At 49.5% G+C, this 20,453-nt stretch overlaps 1 protein-coding gene across 50 annotated transcripts in view; it reads left to right on the top strand.

Annotated features, from left to right (window-relative positions):
• NFYC (nuclear transcription factor Y subunit gamma) overlaps positions 1-8,102 on the top strand; it is an 80,726-nt gene extending 72,624 nt beyond the window's left edge. For 13 of the 50 annotated variants that reach the window (XM_065524462.2, XM_005543805.4, XM_015437655.4 and 10 more), the window contains 3 exons: positions 2,817-2,924; positions 5,861-5,920; positions 6,899-8,102. In XM_065524462.2, the coding sequence (XP_065380534.1) occupies positions 2,817-2,924; positions 5,861-5,920; positions 6,899-7,330 (600 nt within the window). In that variant the 3' untranslated portion in view covers positions 7,331-8,102. Of the gene's footprint in view, positions 1-2,816; positions 2,925-5,860; positions 5,921-6,421 lie in introns of all 50 variants that reach the window. The other 37 variants (XM_074010929.1, XM_074010891.1, XM_074010892.1 and 34 more) reach the window with 8 other exon arrangements.
• Positions 8,103-20,453: the final 12,351 nt, after the last annotated feature.

Raw genomic sequence — 20,453 nt, 5'->3', positions numbered from 1 at the left:
TCCCCACAGTGGGGCATCTTCACTCGATTTCCCCTCATTCCACCTATGCAGGGAAATCATTGTAACCACTACCCATGACAAGGCCCAGAGGCCCTGTGAGGCAGTCCTGTATTTGATCAGCAGAGGATAAGAGGGAGGTGTATAGGGAAGGCCATAAATACACTTGTTGCATATTCATGACTCATTTCCCAGTGGAGCCTGCAGCAAAGTGTATTTTTGGCTTTCATATAACTTACCCATTCCTTTACTGTGGACTGCTGCTTCCTGTGTGCCTTGAGGGATTTCAATTCTTAGATTTGTTGGCTTTTTTATTTGTACTCCTTCTTTTGTAAAATGTGTCCTTGTCTTAACACTTGCAGTCTGTACATGGTAATTTTGACCCCCGAAACTGGAAAGTGAGTGAAACAGAGCGGTCCTTCTATTCCCTGCCCTTTGCCATTTTTGTCATAAATGAAACGTAGGCAGGTATAGAAACTCACATAGACTTGGTTAACCACTTCCTCTGTGAAAATAACTCTGAAAGTATCCTTAGATCAGTTTAGGAATTGTTCTTCATCTGAAGTTAACATGGTAATAGGCCAAGAGAAAGCTTACGAAAGCGGCGTGTGTATGTCTCTTTCTCCACCTCTCTCACGTGTGCTCACAATGGATTGCATGACTGAGCTCTGCTTTGCTTCATTGTTTCACTCCCCAACCCCAAGATTTCTGTTGAATGGTTCTCGTTTTTGCAAGTGAAGGCACCGCCACAGGTTCATTTAAGCCAGAGAATAGAGAGTTCCACCTTGCAGATACTTTAACCCTCTGGGACACAGAGCTTTACCTAGCAGATTTGTTGCAGAATTCACTATTTCATCTTCACTGGCTCAGGCACTTTCTGTAGGAGTCTTCATTTCCAGACTCTTTAGGCAGCTCATTGGAATGTTCCTAATAGTGATGAGCTTCAGGAAGGAAACTTTATTTCCCTTTCAAAAACCCAGAGCTTATTTTGTCTGTAATTAATGTAAAAAAGCTATGAGGATCCCCAAACCTGTCTTGCTGTAGAGAAATGAGGGACGGATCATCACCAAATGTCTTAACCTAAGCTAAAAATGAAAACTCTTGCTTCTGTTGAAGAGCTGCTTGGAACCATTTGGCTCACAGCATTTCAGTCACATTTGGGTTTCTGCAAAGAGCTCTTCCCAGCTAGAAAATTTTACATCCGTGTAGCTGTCATTATACCTTCTCCCACTCCTGTGACAAGACTTTAGTCTTCTTGTGATCCCTGGCTGGAGTTCTGGGGACTCCTGGGACTAGCCACCATCAGTCTCTGTAGATGAGGTTTCCCATACCTCCGCGCAGCTGCCTTCCTCCCCACAAGCAACTTAACATTGTTGCCAGGAAGCTGCATTATAGGATTTAGGTGGGGAATTCAGGCTTGGCACCACAGCCTCCCAGCAGCTTCTCTTGGCATATTCTCAGGAAAGAAATGACTGCAGGTCATAATACTTTTGCCCTGTCTCCTTTGAACCAGATTGTTAATGGTTTTGGATTGTGTGTCCCTCCATCTTGCCTCAAGTGGGCAATTCTAGAATGGTCTACCATGAATTTGAGAGGTCGTTTTTTCTTGGTAGTTCAAATTCTGTGAGGCTGGGAGTCTCAGAGAAGCATTTTGATTGAACACTGTGTGCAGGAGTACAGCTTCATCCCATTAGCATTTTCCTCACGGAAGAGTCCTGCAGCTCGTGAAGACCAGAGGGAAATTTGCTCCAGAGCAGAGGCAACACTTACCTGTTAGCCGCAAGAAGCTCCCCCTTGCAGCAAAGCAGACTGGGCAGCCAGGGCAGGTGGTTTCTGGGGCCCCCAGATAGAGACCTAGTCTATCCATGCTCCCAGAACCCCTTTCATTTCCTCTAAATTGAGGGTGTGAATGTCTGCAGTCCTTCCCTGCTGACCATCATCTTTGCTGAGCTACGGTTCTCTGACATGGTAACTGCCTTGGTCCTCTTTTCATCCCTAGCTCAAAGCACTAATACTTTCATGGTACACTGGAGCATTAAGAGCCTGAGTTAAGGCTTTTAGCACACAATTAAATGCAGCATGTAGTATTATTGTATTATCTGAGATTTAATCGTAAGCATGAGAGACTCTAAGGGCGCTTTTGTAGCTTTGGTTTCCCATGATGGGGTTTTCTGTGAAAGGTTTATTGATTCTGCTTCCCCTTGGGAGGTGTTTGGCCAGAAGCTAGTGCTGAACACCAAGGATCCTAAAAGCCCCACAGACCCCCATCCAGCCTGGCTGTTGGGGAGAGAGATGGTTAAGCAGGCCAGCTTTTGCCTCCAAGATGTGCAGCATGGGGCAGGGCAGTGTGAGGGCTATGATGCGGAATGATGGCTGTCTGCTTTGGGCTCCTGGCGGACGCTGGATCTCTTTACAGTATTGGGAATTATGGGAGATGGGAGGGAAAGAGGCCCACATTTAATGTACAGGCATTCTGATCATGTCAGTCAGATAAATTCCGAAGATAAGCCGTGATCATGTAGCTAAAATCCGGCAAATAACGAGCATGCAGCCATGCTGTTCTCACCTTTGTGACAGGATCTTCTGGGAGTTTTTTCTGAAGTCCGTTCAGGGAACATATTCTCTTCTGTGTTGTGTGACTTGTGGATGTTCTAGTTTTGCTTGTTTTGACCTCTCTTTAAAAGGGACTTTTTTCAGGGCAGGCTTCTTTGGAGGGCTTGAGGGGTAGGGGGCAGTCACCATCTCTCGTCATGGAAAGTTTGCCTGTTTGAGATTATGCTCAATGTCTTATGGTCTCTTTGTCTCTGCCCCTGCCCTAGGTGCAGCTGAACGCCGGCCAGCTGCAGTATATCCGCTTAGCCCAGCCTGTATCAGGCACTCAAGTTGTGCAGGGACAGATCCAGACACTTGCCACCAATGCTCAACAGGTATGTGCCCCAGAGACACAGGGCTTGTGTTGGAGATCAGGAGCAGGTGGCTTCTGACAGGAAAGGAGCACTCAGCACACAACTGTCTTGCCTCCTCATCCTTCAGCCAGAGGCACCACCCCCACACCCTCCATATCTCTTCTGCACCCAAGAGGCATGGGTGGTAATTGGAACATTAGGTTCAAAGTGTTTTCTCTTACTGTCTTGTTCTCAAGGGGCAAAGAAATGCAAGTCAGGGGAAGCCTCGAAGGTGCCTGAAAGAAATCTTATAGGTGTGCACACCCGTCAGACCCGGGATATGTTCGACAGATCTCCTAATCGTCAGGCTGTTTCCATCTTTAAACCCAAGTGGCTGTTGTGTTCTGGCACCTCCTGTGCCCTTTGAAAAGCTTACTTAGATTTTACCTCCACCTCCTTTTGCATCCCTGACCAGAAAAATTGCCCCTCTCCTCTCGTGCTCTACAGTATTGATGGCTGAGTCACAGATGGTGAGGGGGCTGCCTCCCTGGGCTTGGGGGTATTGAGGGATGTGGGCACCATTTGTAGAAGATGGGGGGTGCTGGTCAAGGGGAGGCATTGTTAATGGATTCTTTTGCCTCAGACCCAAAAAAAGCAGCGATCGTTTAAGAGCTGGACCCGTCTGGCCCAGTTGCATTTCTGGTGATGTATCTATTGACAGTGGTGACAGAGCTGAGTTTGTAGAGCAGGTCTCCAAAGATCTCATTTGGGAAAATATGAAGAATGAGCCAAAAGCAAGGCTTCTGAGTTCCATATAGTCTCTGGGATCATTAAGGGCTCGCTCTTTGCCCACTCCCTGGCTTACCTAAGGACTCGGCTCTTCCGTAACTGATACTGACTCACACCCTTCCCCCAGCCCCTCTTTTTAACCTTGTAAGATTCTTCCCTGGGATCCTAAAAACATAACGGCATGGGAGTGGGAGGAAATGAGAAGGAAGCTTCTTGGTTCCTCAGAAGTCAGTTTGGGGCTGGGCACGGTGGCTCACGCCTGTAATCCCAGCACTTTGGGAGGGAGGCCGAGGCGGGTGGATCACTTGAGGTCGGGAGTTTGAGACCAGCCTGCCCAACATGGCAAAACCATTTCTACTAAAAATACAAAAATTAGCTGGGTGTGGTGGTACACGCCTTGTAATGCCAGGTACTTGGGAGGCTGAGGCACAAGAATCACTTGAACCCAGGAGGTGGAGGTTGCAGTGAGCCGAGATTGTGCCACTGCACTCCAGCCTGGGTGACAGAGTGAGACTTTGTCTCCAAAAAAAAAAAAAAAAATTTGGTTTTGGGAACAGAACTAAAGCCAAAAAATGGGAGAGGTTGGGGAGAAGCAAGAAAGCGGTAGCTGAAGGCAATGAAAATCTTTGTAACAACAGGTTGTAATTGTGACGACCTAGTACTTAGTAGGTGCTCAGTAAATGTTTGTTGAAGCAGAATGAATAATATGTAAATAAAATTTAAAGGTAAGTGAAATCTCAGCTAATATGAATGGCAATCCTGCTCGCCACAGAGCAGTTAACCTTCTTATCTATGTGGAATATTTTCCATTTGTCTCGGGCTCACTTGTTTATTCTGCAGACATTTCTGGAATACTTATTTCGTATGGGCCCTGCCCTCAAGCAGCTTATAGGCTGTTGGAAGGAAAAGGACCAAAATAAGGAACAATAGTAAGAAATAGTCGCCGGGCGCGGTGGCTCAAGCCTGTAATCCCAGCACTTTGGGAGGCCGAGACGGGCGGATCACGAGGTCAGGAGATCAAAATCATCCTGGCTAACATGGTGAAACCCCATCTCTACTAAAAAATACGAAAAACTAGCCGGGCGAGGTGGCGGGCGCCTGTAGTCCCAGCTACTCAGGAGGCCAAGGCAGGAGAATGGCGTGAACCCAGGAGGCGGAGCTTGCAGTGAGCCGAGATCGCGCCACTGCACTCCAGGCTGGGTAACAGAGCGAGACTCTGTCTCAAAAAAAAAACCAGTCATGAAGCCTTTTATACCCGTTCCCTTTCTTGTTCCTCATAGCCTCATGGGTAGGCCTGCAGGGGTTGTTTTTGGCCGTGGTGAGGACATTTGAGAGGACAGTCCTTGTCTTGCAGGCTGGCTGTGATGATTCCAGGAAATGGTACACAGAGGACACTGCTGGTCAGATGTTCCATAGGAACACATGTGCATGCACACCACAGTCTTCCTTCTAGTTTACCAAGCTGCTTCCAGCAGTTGTCATTATATATGCAGTTCTGCATGTCAGTAAATTTATCTAAAGTCCATTCACAGTCCGCAAGTAAGATTTTAAGTACTCGTGATAAATGTTGTATTTGTTCCACTCCCCATCCCTCCCCCTTTCTCCTCCCCTCCCTTGGCCTAGAGGACTGCACAGTGCCTCTCTCGGAAAAAGTACTTCATAGGTTTGCCATGAGGACTGCTGGGGCCAAGGCCACTTGCTTGCCAGGGTGTTTCATATTCCAGTCAGATGATCTGGGTGATACAGGTTTGGTTTGGAGCCCACCTTCTAAGAATGAAAGAGACCACTCACCACTTTGTCTAACACTTTGCAATCCACCTTCACTGGCTGAAAGACTGACTCTTAGGACTTCTACCCCAAACCATAGCACCTAGGAGCCATGTGTTCTGTTTGAGCCTCAGGACCTTCAGATGAGTGGGTGGTTGAGGGAGTAGGCATTCATTAGAGAGATGGGGGTGGGAACTATCTATTATGTGCTCAGGATTCTCGATGTCCCTTTGTGCTGCCAACTCCTGGGATAGCCATCAGTGCTAGAAGATTAGGAGGGGCCCTCGCTTTCTTACTGCCCATTGAGCTGGGCACTTTATATGCATTGTCTCATTTGATCTTTATGACCTTCTTCTGGGTGGTGGGCTGGTGGATCAGACCCTGCAGCTGACATGTCAACTCTACCATCTTGATTCTTACAGATTACCCAGACAGAGGTCCAGCAAGGACAGCAGCAGTTCAGCCAGTTCACAGATGGACAGGTAGGGTACCCAGCCTGGGCAGGGGCAGAGGGTGAGGAATTGCGGGGCAGGGTAGCAGGTAGTATCTGGGTTTGGATGGTTAGGGCAGCTGTCCTGTCCTCTCCTAACAAGGAGTGGACAGAAATTGTTAAAACAAGTACAGTATTTAAATCAGGGCACCTATCCTTTAGTTTTATAGACTTAGTTGTAACTAAAAATAATCTTAGACCATGTAGCCCCAGTTGCTATTTTACAGATGAGTAGACTGAACCCTGGAGATGGGAAGTGCCTTGTCCATGCTCCCCTAGATGTTCATTCCAGACAGGACTAGAGAGCAGGTTTCCTGTTTCCCTCTCTAGAACTGTATTTTTTTCCCCTAAGCCATAATGTTTTTTAATAGCATAGACTGTTGAGTTGCAGAGAACATGTGACCTCTTGAACTCTCTGGGTACCTGAAATTCAGTAATTTTCAGTCCCTGCAAGGAGAGAATCTTCCCTTTTCCCTCTGCTTTCCCCTCACAGTACAGTACCAGAGACCACTGAGGACATGATAGGATGACATGCCCAAACTTGTGCCCTCTGCTGCTCAAAAGGGAGAAGAGCTGGCATCAGGACCCACCTCTGGCTTCTGCCAGCACCACATGCTAGGCTTACATGCCAGGGCTCCCGTGAAGTCTTGGCTTTTGGTTTCTTTGGGGAGCGCCTGGAAAACCAAGTAGTCAATTAGCCCTGCCCTTCCTAAGTGGCTGTGTGAGTATCTTCTCCACCCCTGAAGGGTCTTGGCTATAGTTAAGTGTTTATACCAGGCCACCTCCTTAGCAGGGCCCATGGAGAAAATTGAAATTCAGTTTAGTTTCAACCTGAGCCGGATATTCTGAGAAAAGGAGGAGAGGAGGGGGTAATCCTACTGCCCCTGCCAGTGTAGATTACCAAGAGTTGGGGAAATGCTGACTTCCAAGCTGCTGGTACAGTGGTTCGAATTGCTTGTGTTTGCCACAGAGGAACAGCGTGCAGCAAGCTCGAGTCTCTGAGCTAACGGGAGAGGCAGAGCCCAGAGAAGTGAAAGCCACAGGAAATTCAACTCCCTGCACCTCTTCCCTGCCCACCACACACCCCCCCTCACACCGGGCTGGTGCCTCCTGTGTCTGCTGCTCCCAACCCCAGCAGAGCTCCACTTCCCCTCCTCCTTCTGACGCCTTGCAGTGGGTGGTGGTTGAGGTATCTGGGACCCCCAACCAGCTCGAGACCCATAGGGAGCTGCATGCCCCTCTCCCAGGGGTGACCTCACTCTCTCCTCTCCACCCCTCGCAGCAGCTCTACCAGATCCAGCAAGTCACCATGCCTGCGGGCCAGGACCTCGCCCAGCCCATGTTCATCCAGTCAGCCAACCAGCCCTCCGACGGGCAGGCCCCCCAGGTGACCGGCGACTGAGGGCCTGAGCTGGCAAGGCCAAGGACACCCAACACAATTTTTGCCATACAGCCCCAGGCGATGGGCACAGCCTTCCTCCCCAGAGGACCCGGCCGACCTCAGCGCCTCCTGCAGGCTAGGACACTGGTGCACTACGCCCCATGCCTGGGGGCCAAGATTCTCCAGCAGAAAGATGCAATATTTTTTGTTTCCTTTTTTTTCCATTTTTTTCTCCAAGGAATCAATATTTCAATATGTTGAGCTATGTGTCCAATGCTATGAAATTAAAATATTAAATAACATATTTATGGCATTTTCTTGAAGAGTGTGGTTAAAGAAATATTTCTTCTTTTGTTTTTTTTTGTTGTTGTTTGTTACCGCCACTTCTTTTTAGGAGCAAATCTCCCCAGGGGTGTATGGTATTTCTTGACTCTTGGAACAGCTGCTACCCCCAAGACTTGCCACGTTGTTCTGCCCTCAGATGGAATTAGGTGAATGTGTGTAGCTGCTTTTTCACTCGTGGTCCTCTCCCCATCCCTTGCTCTTACGCCAGAGCTCTGTGTATTTGCATCCAGAGGCCATGGAAACATTCCTTGCATTTAAGAGATTTATTCCCCATGGAGAGTGGGTGGGTTCATTGCCACACTCTTTTCTCCCAGGGACCCAGGAGACTAGGACTTTGTGCGTTTGCTGCCCACCTCCCCTTTATTTTTTAAATGCATTAAACACTGTGCTAGTCTCCTTTGCATGGACTTCAGACTGCATGAAATGCAATAAATCTCATTTTAGATAATTTAGAGTCTGGGTTTCTGTGTCTGGGGGCATTCATGGGGCCACTTTGCTTGGAAAGGTTCATTTTGCCCTCAGGTTGTGTGTCTGGGAGAGAGGGCCGTCCTTGTGAGAAGGGGATGTTCAAAGCGAAGGGAACTTCATGCTGTGTATGTAAATCAAACAGGTCCTTAGTCGGGGTGTGTGTGTGTGTGTGTGTGTGTGTGTGTGTGTGTGTGTGTGTGTGTGTGTGTGTGTGTGTGTGTGTGTGTCTTGATCACTTCAGCCTCAATCTGTGTGTGTGTGTGTCTTGCTCTGTTGCTCACTTCAGCCTCAATCTGTGTGTGTGTGTGTGTGTGTCTGTCTGTCTGTCTTGCTCTGTTGCTCACTTCAGCCTCAATCTCCTGGGCTCAAGCAATCCTCCCACCCCAGCCTCCTGAGTTGCTGGGACTACAGTCAGGTTACAGTCATGTACCACCATGCCCAGCTAATTTTTTTTATTTATTTGTAGAGACAGGGTTTCACTTATTGCCCTGGCTGGTCTTGAACTCCTGGGCTCAAGTGATCCTGCCACATCAGCTTCCCAAAGTACTGGGATTATGGGCATGAGCCACTGTGCCTGACCTACCTCAGCCAGTCTTAAAAGTGAACTTCGGCCGGGCGCGGTGGCTCAAGCCTATAATCCCAGCACTTTGGGAGGCCGAGACGGGTGGATCACGAGGTCAGGAAATCGAGACCATTCTGGCTAACACGGTGAAACCCCGTCTGTACTAAAAAATACAAAAAACTAGCTGGGCGAGATGGTGGGCACCTGTAGTCCCAGCTACTCGGGAGGCTGAGGCAGGAGAATGGCATAAACCTGGGAGGCGGAGCTTGCAGTGAGCTGAGATCCGGCCACTGCACTCCAGCCTGGGTGACAGAGCGAGACTTCGTCTCAAAAAAAAAAAAAAAAAAAAAAAGCGAACTTCATCAATATATTTGCTGCTCAGAGATGCTTGCCTGCTGGACTTACTAGATTCTCACCATGTATCAGATTGAGCTGTGTCTCCTGCCTGGTTGAGGGTCAAGAGGGCATCTCTCATGGAGAAAGCTGGCTCTATCAAACAAACCTGGGGTAAATCCTTCCAGTCCTGCCTGGCACAGGCTGCTGTTCAGCTACCTGCTGTGGCCACGCCCATTACCAATGGCATGGCATCTGCCAGAGAGAACAACCCAGGTGCCTTGTCAGCCAAGAGTTCTACAGCCAAGACCTACTTCCTGTTAATTGAAGCAGAGAGAATAGAGAGAGCATTCCACTTATTCATTGGCCACAGAGGCCAGTGATGAGCCATCTTTCTTACCTCCACCATGCCATCCTTCCAGTTGGAATGAGCTGCTGTTATGGGAAGAACAGTGAGCTGGGTGCCAGGAAATGTAGGTATTTGCCCTAAACCCATGGGCAGATACCTCCCTTGTCTTTGGGACTGTCTCAGTGAGTGAGGTGGAAATTGGGGAAAGGCTTCTGTTAGATGATTTCAAGTCTGAACCTGATGCTTTTATGATTATCTCATGAAATATCCACTGTAAACCATGGGGGTAAGACATGAATTGGTTTTCAACAAGTAGTTTCAGATAACTCGAATGTCATCTGCTCTTTCTTCCTCCCAGGAGATTGCCCAGATTTCTGGGATCTGCTTAAATACTTTGCCTAGATTCAAGTCTGGCCAGCTCTACCCTTTACTCCAAATTGGGGCATCCTGTTGCTTATATTGTCTTGATGATGGTAGCTTATAAAGTACTCAGCATCTACTTCACTATGCCTTACCTCAGTCCATAAGAAAAAACTGCAATGAAAACAACACAATGAAATAATAAATTAGGAAAAACAATCTGGTAGGAAATCAGGATTATAGAAAACAACACAGATATGGTTATAAAGACCTGTGTAGTTATTAGAATTATTTGACCCTGAGCTTCCTGGCCACCAAAGCAAAAAGAGATGAGACGAGGTAAAAGTCTCATCTTACGAAAGTCTTATAAAGTCTTTCTTATAAAAGACAACTTTTTTTTTTTGTTTTTCAAAGGCAAAGTTTTTTTAGCTTTAAGGTTTTGGATACATGATGCTGTGTATCCAGAATGACATGGAGTGTCATCAGGGTAGGTAAAGCAGGTGACAGTTCACCATGAGAAGTCAGTAAGTCGGCCCCCATAACACAGTGAGTCAGGGTCAGCCCCCACATGCTCGCGACTCCCAAATTCAGTACCTCCTATATCTAGTTATCTTTATTCTAGCTCTGGACTTTTTTCTGAAGGGGATCTTCTGGCCTTTCCAGCTGTCCTGAACTCAGTCTTAGTGAGACATCATATAATAGCAAGTTTTCACTGATACCCGTGTGCCTAGCCCCGCATGCAGGGAATGCAAGAGGGAGAAAGTGGAAGTGCAGAGGGACCTCAGGCAGAAGCTCCACAATTTAATTTCCTGACATCCTATGTCCCGCCTTGTTTGCTCTGGTTCATTCCTGAAAACCCAAGTATGATTGTAGTTTCAGGCCAGTGAGTGGGTCCCCATTTTCCTGTAGACTTCCATTCTTGTTTTAGAGATGTTTCGGTCAGTTGTGATTAGCAAGCAGCTTCCCTGCTGAACACTTTCCCTTTAAATTGCCCTGCCAGCAGGGCTCATCCTGGTGTAAACAAACCCTTTGGTGCAGCCCAAGAGAGCCCCTATCTAATACCCAGCATGATCCCCTTACATCCGGAGCACTTTTTAAACATTTTTCCTAGCACTTGCAGCATCCGTCCTCCCTCCCGATGATCTTCACAGTGACCCTGCAGGGGAGACAGGAAGAGGCATCATGATCCCTGTGTTAGAGATGCAGTCATGGGAGGGCTAGTGAAGTGCAGTGACTTGCCCAAGGTCACTCCATGAATTAAGGGTGGAATTGAAACCAAAACACTGATCTCCTGACCCCCTGTGCATACACAGTTGCTCTCTGGCCAAAGGTGACGTGTATATAGGTAAGAAAGAGGCAGGCTGTTGAAATGTGAACTATCCCCTTTTATTCAGTCTTCCTGAACTGACTGGTCCAGCCTTGAGTATGTGTGAAATAAATAAAGCAGTTGGGTCTGGTCTGGGGACAGCTGGTGGGTGGGATAACTTGCCACAAGGATGACCTTGGAGACTGGAGACCCCTGGAATCAGGAGCAGACGATCTGGCTGGCTTCCTTGCCGCTCAGGTCTGCGGAGGCCACAAGGGGGCAGCATGCAGCCCTCACCTGTGTCTCTGGGAGGTGCCTTGTCCCACTCCTCCCAACTGTAGACAATTCTAGGAACTAGTGGGAGTGTGACTGTCTCCTTTCTTAACCCCCTTCCTGATGAGACCCTCACCCTTTGAAGGGAGGGTCCTCCCTAGGATAATAGTGAGAGCTGGAAATTCTGCCCTCTCCAGAGTGTTGCCTCAAGGTCGGTGGTTAGATTTTAATAAGGACTTTCTGACAGCTCAAGTTGGTTCAAGGTCCTTCTTATCTCCCCAGCTTTGTTTCTTTTCACTCTCCTCTCCCCCACCACCTCCTGTACTCTATGGTCCTGTCACACCCAATTACCGATCCCTGAACTTTCCTCCATGTTTTCAGAATGTGCTAGCTACAATGCCTGAAATGCCCTTTTACTTCCTTTTTCACTTATTGAGCTTCTACACATCCATCAAGGCCCAATTTAAATGGCCCTTGCTGAGAAACTTCAAGACCTCTTCAATGTTCCCATGTGAACTTCTACAACCTCTATTATTAGAGCTCATATACAGTCGCTCAGCAGGTGTTTCTTTGGCACCTTCTGTGTGTCAGATGTTGTTTTAAACATTGTGAATACAGCTTAAAACAAGTCTGACTTGTCTGCTACCATGGAACTTACATTAATGAGTGGGCTGAGGGTGGGGGTTGGGTTGGGGGCGGGAGAGAAAGACAACGAACATAAGACCAAGTTAGCCTCTGAAGAAACCCTCTACCTTGCTGTTAGAGTTTTCTGGTTTGGGCTGTCTTCCTCACAGGCAGTCCTCAAGTCCAGGGTCATCTCCACCTCTGGAGCGCAGCACAGAGCCTGGCACCAAGAGGGTAACAGTAAACTGATGAGTGAGTGAATGAACACAAAACCATCCTTGCAGCCACACTGCACATATTCTCACTTCTGTTCATCTGCTCTCACCATGACATTTTTTTCTTGTTAAGAATTCTTTTTGTTTGTTTTGTTTTGTTGAGATGGAGTCTCACTCTGTCGCCAGACTGGAGTGCAGTGGTGCAACCTTGGCTCACTGCAAATTCTGCCTCCTGGGTTCAAGTGATTCTCCTGCCTCAGCCTCCCGAATAGCTGGGACTACAGGTGCCTGCCACCATTCCTGGCTAATTTTTGTATTTTTAGTAGAGACGAGGTTTCACCATGTTGGCCAGGATGGTCTCAATCTCTTTACCTCGTGACCCACCCACCTCAGCCTCCCAAAGTGCTGGGATTACAGGCGTGAGCCACCACGCCTGGCCCTTGTTAACAATTTTTTATTGAGCTATGATAATATGCCAGGCAGGGGTGTTCAATGGAGATTATTGTTTTAAGAAATTTCTGTCTAGGAAAATATGTCTAAGGCCAGGCATGGTGGTTCATGCTAGTAATCCTAGCACTTTGGGAGATCGAGGCGGGAGGATCACTTGAGGCCAGGAGTTTGAGACCAGCCTGGGCAATTTGGTGAAACCCCATCTCTACAGAAAAATACAAAAGTTAGTCCGGGCATGGTGGCACATGCCTGTAATCCCAGCTACTTGGGAGGCTGGGGCGGGTGGATTGCTTGAGCTGGGAAGGATGACTTGAGTCCAGGAGGCAAAGGTTGCAGTGAGCCAAGATCATGCCACTGCATTCCAGCTTGGGTGATAGAGTGAGACCCTGTCTCAAAAAAAAAAAAAAAAAAAAAAGAAAAGAAAATACGTCTAAAGCTTGGTACTCATGGATTCTCATTTCATCTTCACATCCTTGTTAGGTAGGCATTCTCCCTATTTTATAAGAAAGAAACTGGGGCTCAAAAATGTTAAAATATTACCCAAGGGCACCAGCTGGTTGACTGGAGCCAGATGCTCCTAGGCCTCCTATCCCAGCTGACCCAGCCCCCATGGGTTTTGCCCCCTCCACTTGTGATTATTTTCCTACAGAGAATGAGAGTCCCCTTCCCACAAACTCCTGGGTAGGGACCTAGCTTTTATCTCACAGTTCCAGCCATCTATAGGCCTTAGTGAGGTGGCATCTGAGCTCCTAAGAGGAGAAGACCCTCGTATGGAGGCCCAGTGCCCAGTCACATGAGCAACTTGGCCATGGCTTCCTCAAGGCCTCCTGAGCCAGGCTGCTGGTGTCTTCCCCAGCTTGGGTGCTGTTCCACTGCCATGGCTGAGGAAGAGGGGACAGAAAGACACTAAGACTGGCACTCAGGAGGGAAGAACCTGAGCTGGACCAGGCTGGGCTGGGTTCCTATGTCTGGCTGGTGCTGAGGAGAGGTCTGAAACAGAACCCGGCCTCCCTCCAATCCCTGAGCCTCCAGCCTCTCCTTAGAGTCTTGGCTGTGTGCTGTGCCCATCATCTCTGTGAACTCCCAGCCCCTCCCCCAAGCTCCTGGTCTTCTCTCTTTCTGGGAAGGTCTGTGGAACAGAAGCTTTCTAAGATCTTGTATGTGTCAAATGTCTTTATTTTGCCCTTTCATTTAAGTGACAGTTTGGCAAGGTATAGAATTCTAAGTTCACAATTATTTGCCCTCAGCACTTGGAAGATATGATTCCATTGTCTCTTGGCATCTGTTGTTGCTGATGAGAAGTTTACTGTCAACTCAATTATTGGACCTTTGTAGATAAGCCATCTTTTCTCTCTGGTGGCTTTTAGAATTTCTATTTATTCTTGATATTCTACGCTTTGACTACAAGGTGTCTAGATAGAGTTTTGTTTTCTAAGATATCTTACTAGGTAGTCTGTGGGCCTTTTAAATCTAGAAATTCATTGATTATTTTTGGCAAGTTTCGTCACTCCAGTATCTCTTTTTGAAACCCTTAATGCATATGCTAGAATTTCTCATTCAATCTTCTATGTCTCTTTTCTTCCATCTGTTTAATCTCTTTATTCTGTGCTTCAGTCTGAAGGATTTCCTCAGTTCTAGCTTCTAATTCATTAATTCTCTTCAGATATATTTGATAACCTATTTATTGATTTTTTAAAAAATGTTAGTGACTTTAGTTTTCATTTCTAAAATTTCTAGATAGTTCTGTTCATTTCTGCTACATGTTTCTGTTTGATATCTTTCTATTCTTGTTTTATAGATGCTACTTCTTTCTTTATCTTTTTGATGATTTTAACTATATTAAATTTCCTTTCAGATTGCTCCATTAGCTCTAGGTCTTTATGTATAAATTCTCCCATGAGAGGTATGTCTCTCAAGGTATGGTGCTTCTAATGTGTTTTGGAACTTATCCTTGAGATTATTTTCAGCACATTTTCCTGACTGTGCCCTGGAATGTGGAGGCCACCCTAAGGGATGATTTCTCAGTTATATGTGCCTAAGGCATGTGGAAGTGCACCAGCCTCAAATCAGCTCTTATAGCAGTGTCTTGGTTTGGGATTTTTGCATGGCCTGGATATCAAATCCTGAGCCCACACCCCATGTGGACAGGCTGAGGTGTCACACTTATAAGGGTCCGCTTTCTGCTTAAAGCCAGGGGCCAGGTGGCTAGCAGACAGAGATTTTAATCCTGTTCATGGAAGGCAGCACTTTACCAGATCCAGCTTTAAACAGAAAGCCTACTGTTGCCCCTGGCATTTTTGAGGTTGGCAACTATACTTCCCACCCTCCCACCCCACTGGACACTGGACCCCCTCCTCAGAAATACACCTTCAATTCCTGCTTGCCACCAGGAATTACCTCTTATGGTCTTACACAATTCCCCATTCTTGCTTTTGGAGCTTAAATATGTATTTTTTTTCTTTTAATTATCAGCTGGGCATGGTGGCTCACGCCTGTAATCCCAGCACTTTGGGAGGCCAAAGCTGATAGATCAATTCGAGGCCAGGAGTTCAAGACCAGCCTGGCCAACATGGTGAAACCCCATCTCTACAAAAAATACAAAAATTAGCCAGGCACGGTGGTGAGAATACAGTAGCTGTATTCTCAGCTACTCGAGAGGCTGAGGCAGAGAATAGCTTGAACCTGGGAAGCAGAGGTTTGCGGTAAGCCAAGATTACACCACTGCACTCTAGCCTGGACAACAGAGCAAGACTTGGTCTCAAAAAAAATAAATAAATAAAAATAAAAAATAAAAAAAGTATTTAGCACTTACCTTGCTTTGCACACCTAATATTTCGAAGAGTAGGAATTTAATAAGTGTTTAATCAAGCTTGACATGGAAATCCTGGTCTCTGAGCCTCCCATCTTTGTCACTGAGTCTCTAGCCTCTCTTTGGAGCACCCATTCTCCTCCCTGAATCCCATCTCCCTTACCAGGTTGTCAACCTCTTTCTGAACCCCATTTCCTGCTACTCAATCTCCAGTCCCTCCTACTCACGTCATCTCTCTCCCTGAGCCCTCATCCAAGTTTCTCCCACCAGGAGAGCATGGAAGTTCTTTTCCACTGCACACTCAGCAACTCAGAAAAGTCCTTCCTTTTCATTTTTCAGCCAACTCCATTGTCCCAGTGGTTCTCACTGAGAACATGGAGTTAACCAGCAGGACCACAGCACTGTTGCCTTCTGCATGGTCTTCCAGGGGTAGAGGTTAGAGGAAGGATCTTAGAGGAAGAATCCTGAAGGCAGAGGAGGAGCCCTGCAAGAAGGGAGGGCTTTGACCTTCATTTCCACGCCCCTTTCTCCCTCTGTGTCTCCTCCCTGTGGGCCCCCTCCAGCCCTGAGGATCAATGGGGGTTCGCTTTCACTGAACTCAGCAATACTGCTCCCTCCCCACTTCCTGTGGCTCTGAGCTGACTGGCCTGCTTGGTCTAGGCTGGGGGCAGGTCAGTGCCACACCCAGATCCGGGGAAAAGAAATTCCTTGGGCCCCTCCAGCACCTCTCGCCTGGTGGGTGGCCTAAGTCTGTTGTCCTTTCTGGGCTGCAGAGGGAAAAGGAAGAAGGCCTGATCTTTCTCTCATGCTTCCTCCTGCTCTCAGTAGAGGTGGGTTCCCAGAGGTCAATAATGTGATGCCATCACCCTCTGAGCACTCTCCACTCCAGTCCCCTCCTAGGAAGGCTTCCTAGATTGACCAGAGCTAGGACCAGGGAATTCCCAGAGCATCTCCCTGCTCCACCTCAAACACGTACCTGAAAATCAGTACGACAGATGGGTCATGTGTGTACAGCCCCCTGCATGGTCTCTAACTTTTTCATGCATTATAGCATTCAGCCCTGATAGCCAGGGACGGGGGGGAAGAGGTGGAGTGGCTTGCCCAAGGTCCCCAGGTAGTCCACAGGTGGAGCTAGGACTGGAAGCCCAGCCATGACTTGTAGTTTAGGGCTCTTTCTGTCCCTAGCACTGCCAGCCTCTCTGGGTGCTGGTGCTTCCCACTTCACCCATCCTGGGTTCTCTCCTAGGGAGCCACAGCCTCTGCAACATGCCCAGCCTTAGGGCCTGGCCGGGTTCCCTGTTTCTTATCAAGTCAAATTGGACCCTCCAGCTTGGCATTCAAGTCCTCCTGCATCCCCCTGGCTAAGCTTGCTCTTCCGAATGCTCTGTAACATCCTTCCCACACCAATACACTCACACACACACACACACACACACTGGGTGAATTAAGAGCTATACAAGGCAAGTCTCTTCACTGAGCCTCAGTCTTCTTGACTATAAAATGAGACTGAACAGTATTACTGCACAAGGTTGTGGGGATGCTGAAATAGACAGTGCAGGTAAAATATCCTGCACAAGGCTTAGGATTTACTGCAGGCCTCATTAATGGTAGCTGCAGGCATTACTGGTTGTACTTCTCTGCGTCTCTCCCAGTCCTCCCCACTCCTGTCCTTAAGAAAGCTCCCTCTGTCATTGCCTGTGGAGACTTATCCCTCCTGTGACCTCTAGCAACCCTTGGAGCTGTAAGAAAGCCCAGGGTCAGGTGGCTAGCAGGCAGAGAGATTTTAGGAGGCGAGTGAGTGGAACCCAGACCTCCTCACCTCAATTCAACTAGCACACCTCTGCTCCAAAGCTTTGTACACATTGGGGTGCTACCTTACGATTCTGTCTGTAAAAAGGATTCCTTTGCTGATAAAGTCTAAAAATCACCGACTTAAACCACCCCACTTCCCACTCCAGGAAAGGAACCTGAGCCCTTGATTGACCTGGGGTCACAGTGGGAGTCACTGACAGGCTAGAGCCTAGCCTGAGAGACCTTAGTCCTAGCCACTCCCTGCCCTCCATCCTTTCAGACCTGGAAGTTTCATCCCTTGGTATAAGTAAGTTCTAGAGAACAAGGATTGGCCGTGTGTGGTTATCCTCAGCTCCCAGCACCCAGTGCCCAGCAGGCAGGTGCCAGTCAGTGGAAAGCACAGGTCACAGACAGTTCTGGGGGTCACCAATAGGCTGTGTAGACTTAGGTGAGTCCCTGTGCCTCTCAGAGTCTCAACTGTCTCAAGCAAGGTGCTGCTCTCTGGCCCAAAAGGGACTGGACCTGGCACACAGATGGTGCTCAGCAAATGGGAGCGCTCGCCCTCCCACCCTTCCTCTCAGTCAATACTTGCTCCATTGATGGATGATGGGGACAGTGATGAATTACAGGAGATCTTGGAGCCCTGCCCACTTCTTGCACAGACAGGGAAACAAGTCCAGGGTGAGGAAGGGACTTGCCCAGGTGGGAGTGAGTGTCGGTGAGTGCGTCTCCTCAGCGGGGCAGGGAAGCTTTCACAGTGCTTCCAGGGTGGAGACAGGGCTTGCGGGTGGAAAGGAAACTGCTGAGGGTGGGGTCAGGGGAACAGGTGGGAGAGAGGGAAGGAGGAGGGTGGGGAACCACAGTGTCCAGTACCCTCCAGCAGAGGGGCCAATTGAGGGAGCCTGAGACAGCTGTTTGCTCAGAAAAGTGTCTTAGTCACTAAAGGCTGTGGTGGGGAAAGGCCGTCCTCCCAGTCATGTCCTGGGAATCCGGATGGGGCAGGAAGGCTGTCCGGTGACCCTCATAGTGGCCACCTGTCCTCTCTGAACTGGACTTTCTCTTCTGGCCCTTCCACTCCTCCATGTGCATACACATGCCAAGTAAATTTGCTGTGGCCTCCTGGAATCATCTCCCCTGTCCCTCCCACCCCTTAGGAAGAGTTCTGTGTCCCTCCATTACCCATATGCCTGCAGGAGAAAGAGGCCTCTATGCCCTATGAAAGTCCTTCCTGAGATCTAACTTCCATCCCTCTAGCTGCAACCACAGTCTCTTTCCTCTTTCTGCTGCCTTTGAGCAGGTAATCTGGAGTGGAGTTGGGAATGATGAGAGACTCTCCCTGCAGTGAGGGCTCCTCACAAGGTGGGGAAAGAACCTTTGTAGTCCCTCAGCTGGGAAGAGAGCCATGGGATCCAGAGGTGATGCTGAGCTTGAAGATTAGATTTCCCAGAACAGACCCAGTTTCAGATATTCTGGGTGGTAAGGGAACCTAAATTCAAATTCCATTTCTGTTACAGAAGAAGAACCTCAAAAAGACCCCCTAGAAACATCCCCAAGGCCCTTGCAACTGCTTTCCTGTGCACCTCTCACGTCCTACACCTTAGTTCCATTCCCCAGGATCCATGATTGAGAAGAACCCGCCAGGCAGTCCCACAGAGGGAGGACAGTGCCGCATATTTTGGGGGTGCCATCTTCAGCTCATAGAGAGAAGATGGGTTAACTCAGCCCAGGCACTGCATCCCTAGTGGGGCCTTGGGGTCCAGAAACCATCCCCAGCTTCCAGTAGAGGATCTGGGCATAACCTGCCTGGGGGCACCAGGCTCTGGCCGTGGGCACACCTTGACCAAGAGCAGCAGAAGAGATTCAGGTCAGACCCCAGAAGGCACCCCCAGCTAGGCAGAGGGGAAAGGATCACTATGGGGTAGGGGTGTGGGCCTGCTGCCAAGCCCATCTTAGGGACCCCCGGTCCCTGCAGCCCACGGCCCTGCCTCCCTCCCTCCCTCACTGGCGCTCAGCAGATCAATGCTGCCTTTGCTGACAGCTGAGAATCGAGCTCGCCTTCCCGCCCCTTCCCCCGCCCCTCCGGCTCGGCTTCGTCCCTCGAGATCCTCCCGGAGGAACCGGGAAGACTTTGCTGCGGAAGGCTCACCCTGGGGCAGGGCCTGCGAAGGGAGCGGCTGGTGTGGCCGCAGCTTCCCGTGGAGGAAGAGGGAAAGAGGATCGTGAAACCCAAGTTACCAGCCCTGTGCAGGGCCCAGGAGGGCTAAAGGAGAGGGGCTGTCCCCTACAGCCACAGAGATAGAGGTCGGGGACTAAGAAAAACTTTCCTGCTGGAGAGGGAATGCCCTGGGACAGTCTCCCCTTTTCTGGCTGGGATTCTGTGGACCTTGGGTAGGGGCTGTGTGTCCCCCCTAAGGCTGGCTCAGAGCTCATCTCCCAACACTCCATCTGCCCAAACCCAGTTCCCTGACCTGGGAGTGAGGCAGGGGAGCAGGCCCCTCCATCGGGGAGGACCCTCTTCTGGGCAGGCTCGGTCTTCCCCCATCATGATGAAGGGAAGCTCAGAGGTGGCAGTCGGTGGGAGAAAGATAGACACACCCAGGCCCACTGTGCTCCACACATCCTGATGCTGCCCAGCAGCCCTAGGGCTCCAGACCTTTCAGGTAAGAGCAGGACAACCGCCGCTGCCCACCCAGCCACGCACAGCACTGGGCACACTTTAAGCACACGCACCAGGCACACAGGGCTCGACCCGGACAGACACACCTCATCCCCTTTGGACTCCACCTCCACTTTCGCAGCCACCCACACCCGACCCACAACTCACACTTCACTAACTCCATCCCAGCACCCAGTAGACCCACAGCCACCACCCTGCACACACAAGTAGACGCCGCTCCACTGGTCTACACCTAAACTCCACGGGACACTGCGTCCCTTCCCCTGCCGCCCGCGGCCACAACTCCACGTGGACTCCACTTTCCACAAGCACACACGAGGCGTCCCACCCCGGGCTGGCCTTCGGGCCCCACTGCCCCACGCAGCCGTGGACACCGCTTGCACGCGCCCGACTTCCCGGCCCCGCGCGCTGCCCCCGCCACGCGGTTCGGCCCAGGCACCAACTCCGCCGCCCGTGCGCCCTGCCCCGCCGCCTGCTCCGCGCGTCCCCTCCCTCCGCCTCGCCTCGCTTGCTCGCTCGCTCCCTCCCGATTTGGGAAGGCGGCCGTGGGGCGGGCGGGGGAGGGGCGGGGCGGGGGAGGGT

The sequence above is a fragment of the Macaca fascicularis genome, chromosome 1 (genome assembly GCF_037993035.2).
Source record: "Macaca fascicularis isolate 582-1 chromosome 1, T2T-MFA8v1.1".
Classification (NCBI taxonomy): domain Eukaryota; kingdom Metazoa; phylum Chordata; class Mammalia; order Primates; family Cercopithecidae; genus Macaca; species Macaca fascicularis.
The sequence above is the reverse complement of the archived record's forward strand: the minus strand, read 5'-3'. Positions and strand labels throughout refer to the sequence as shown.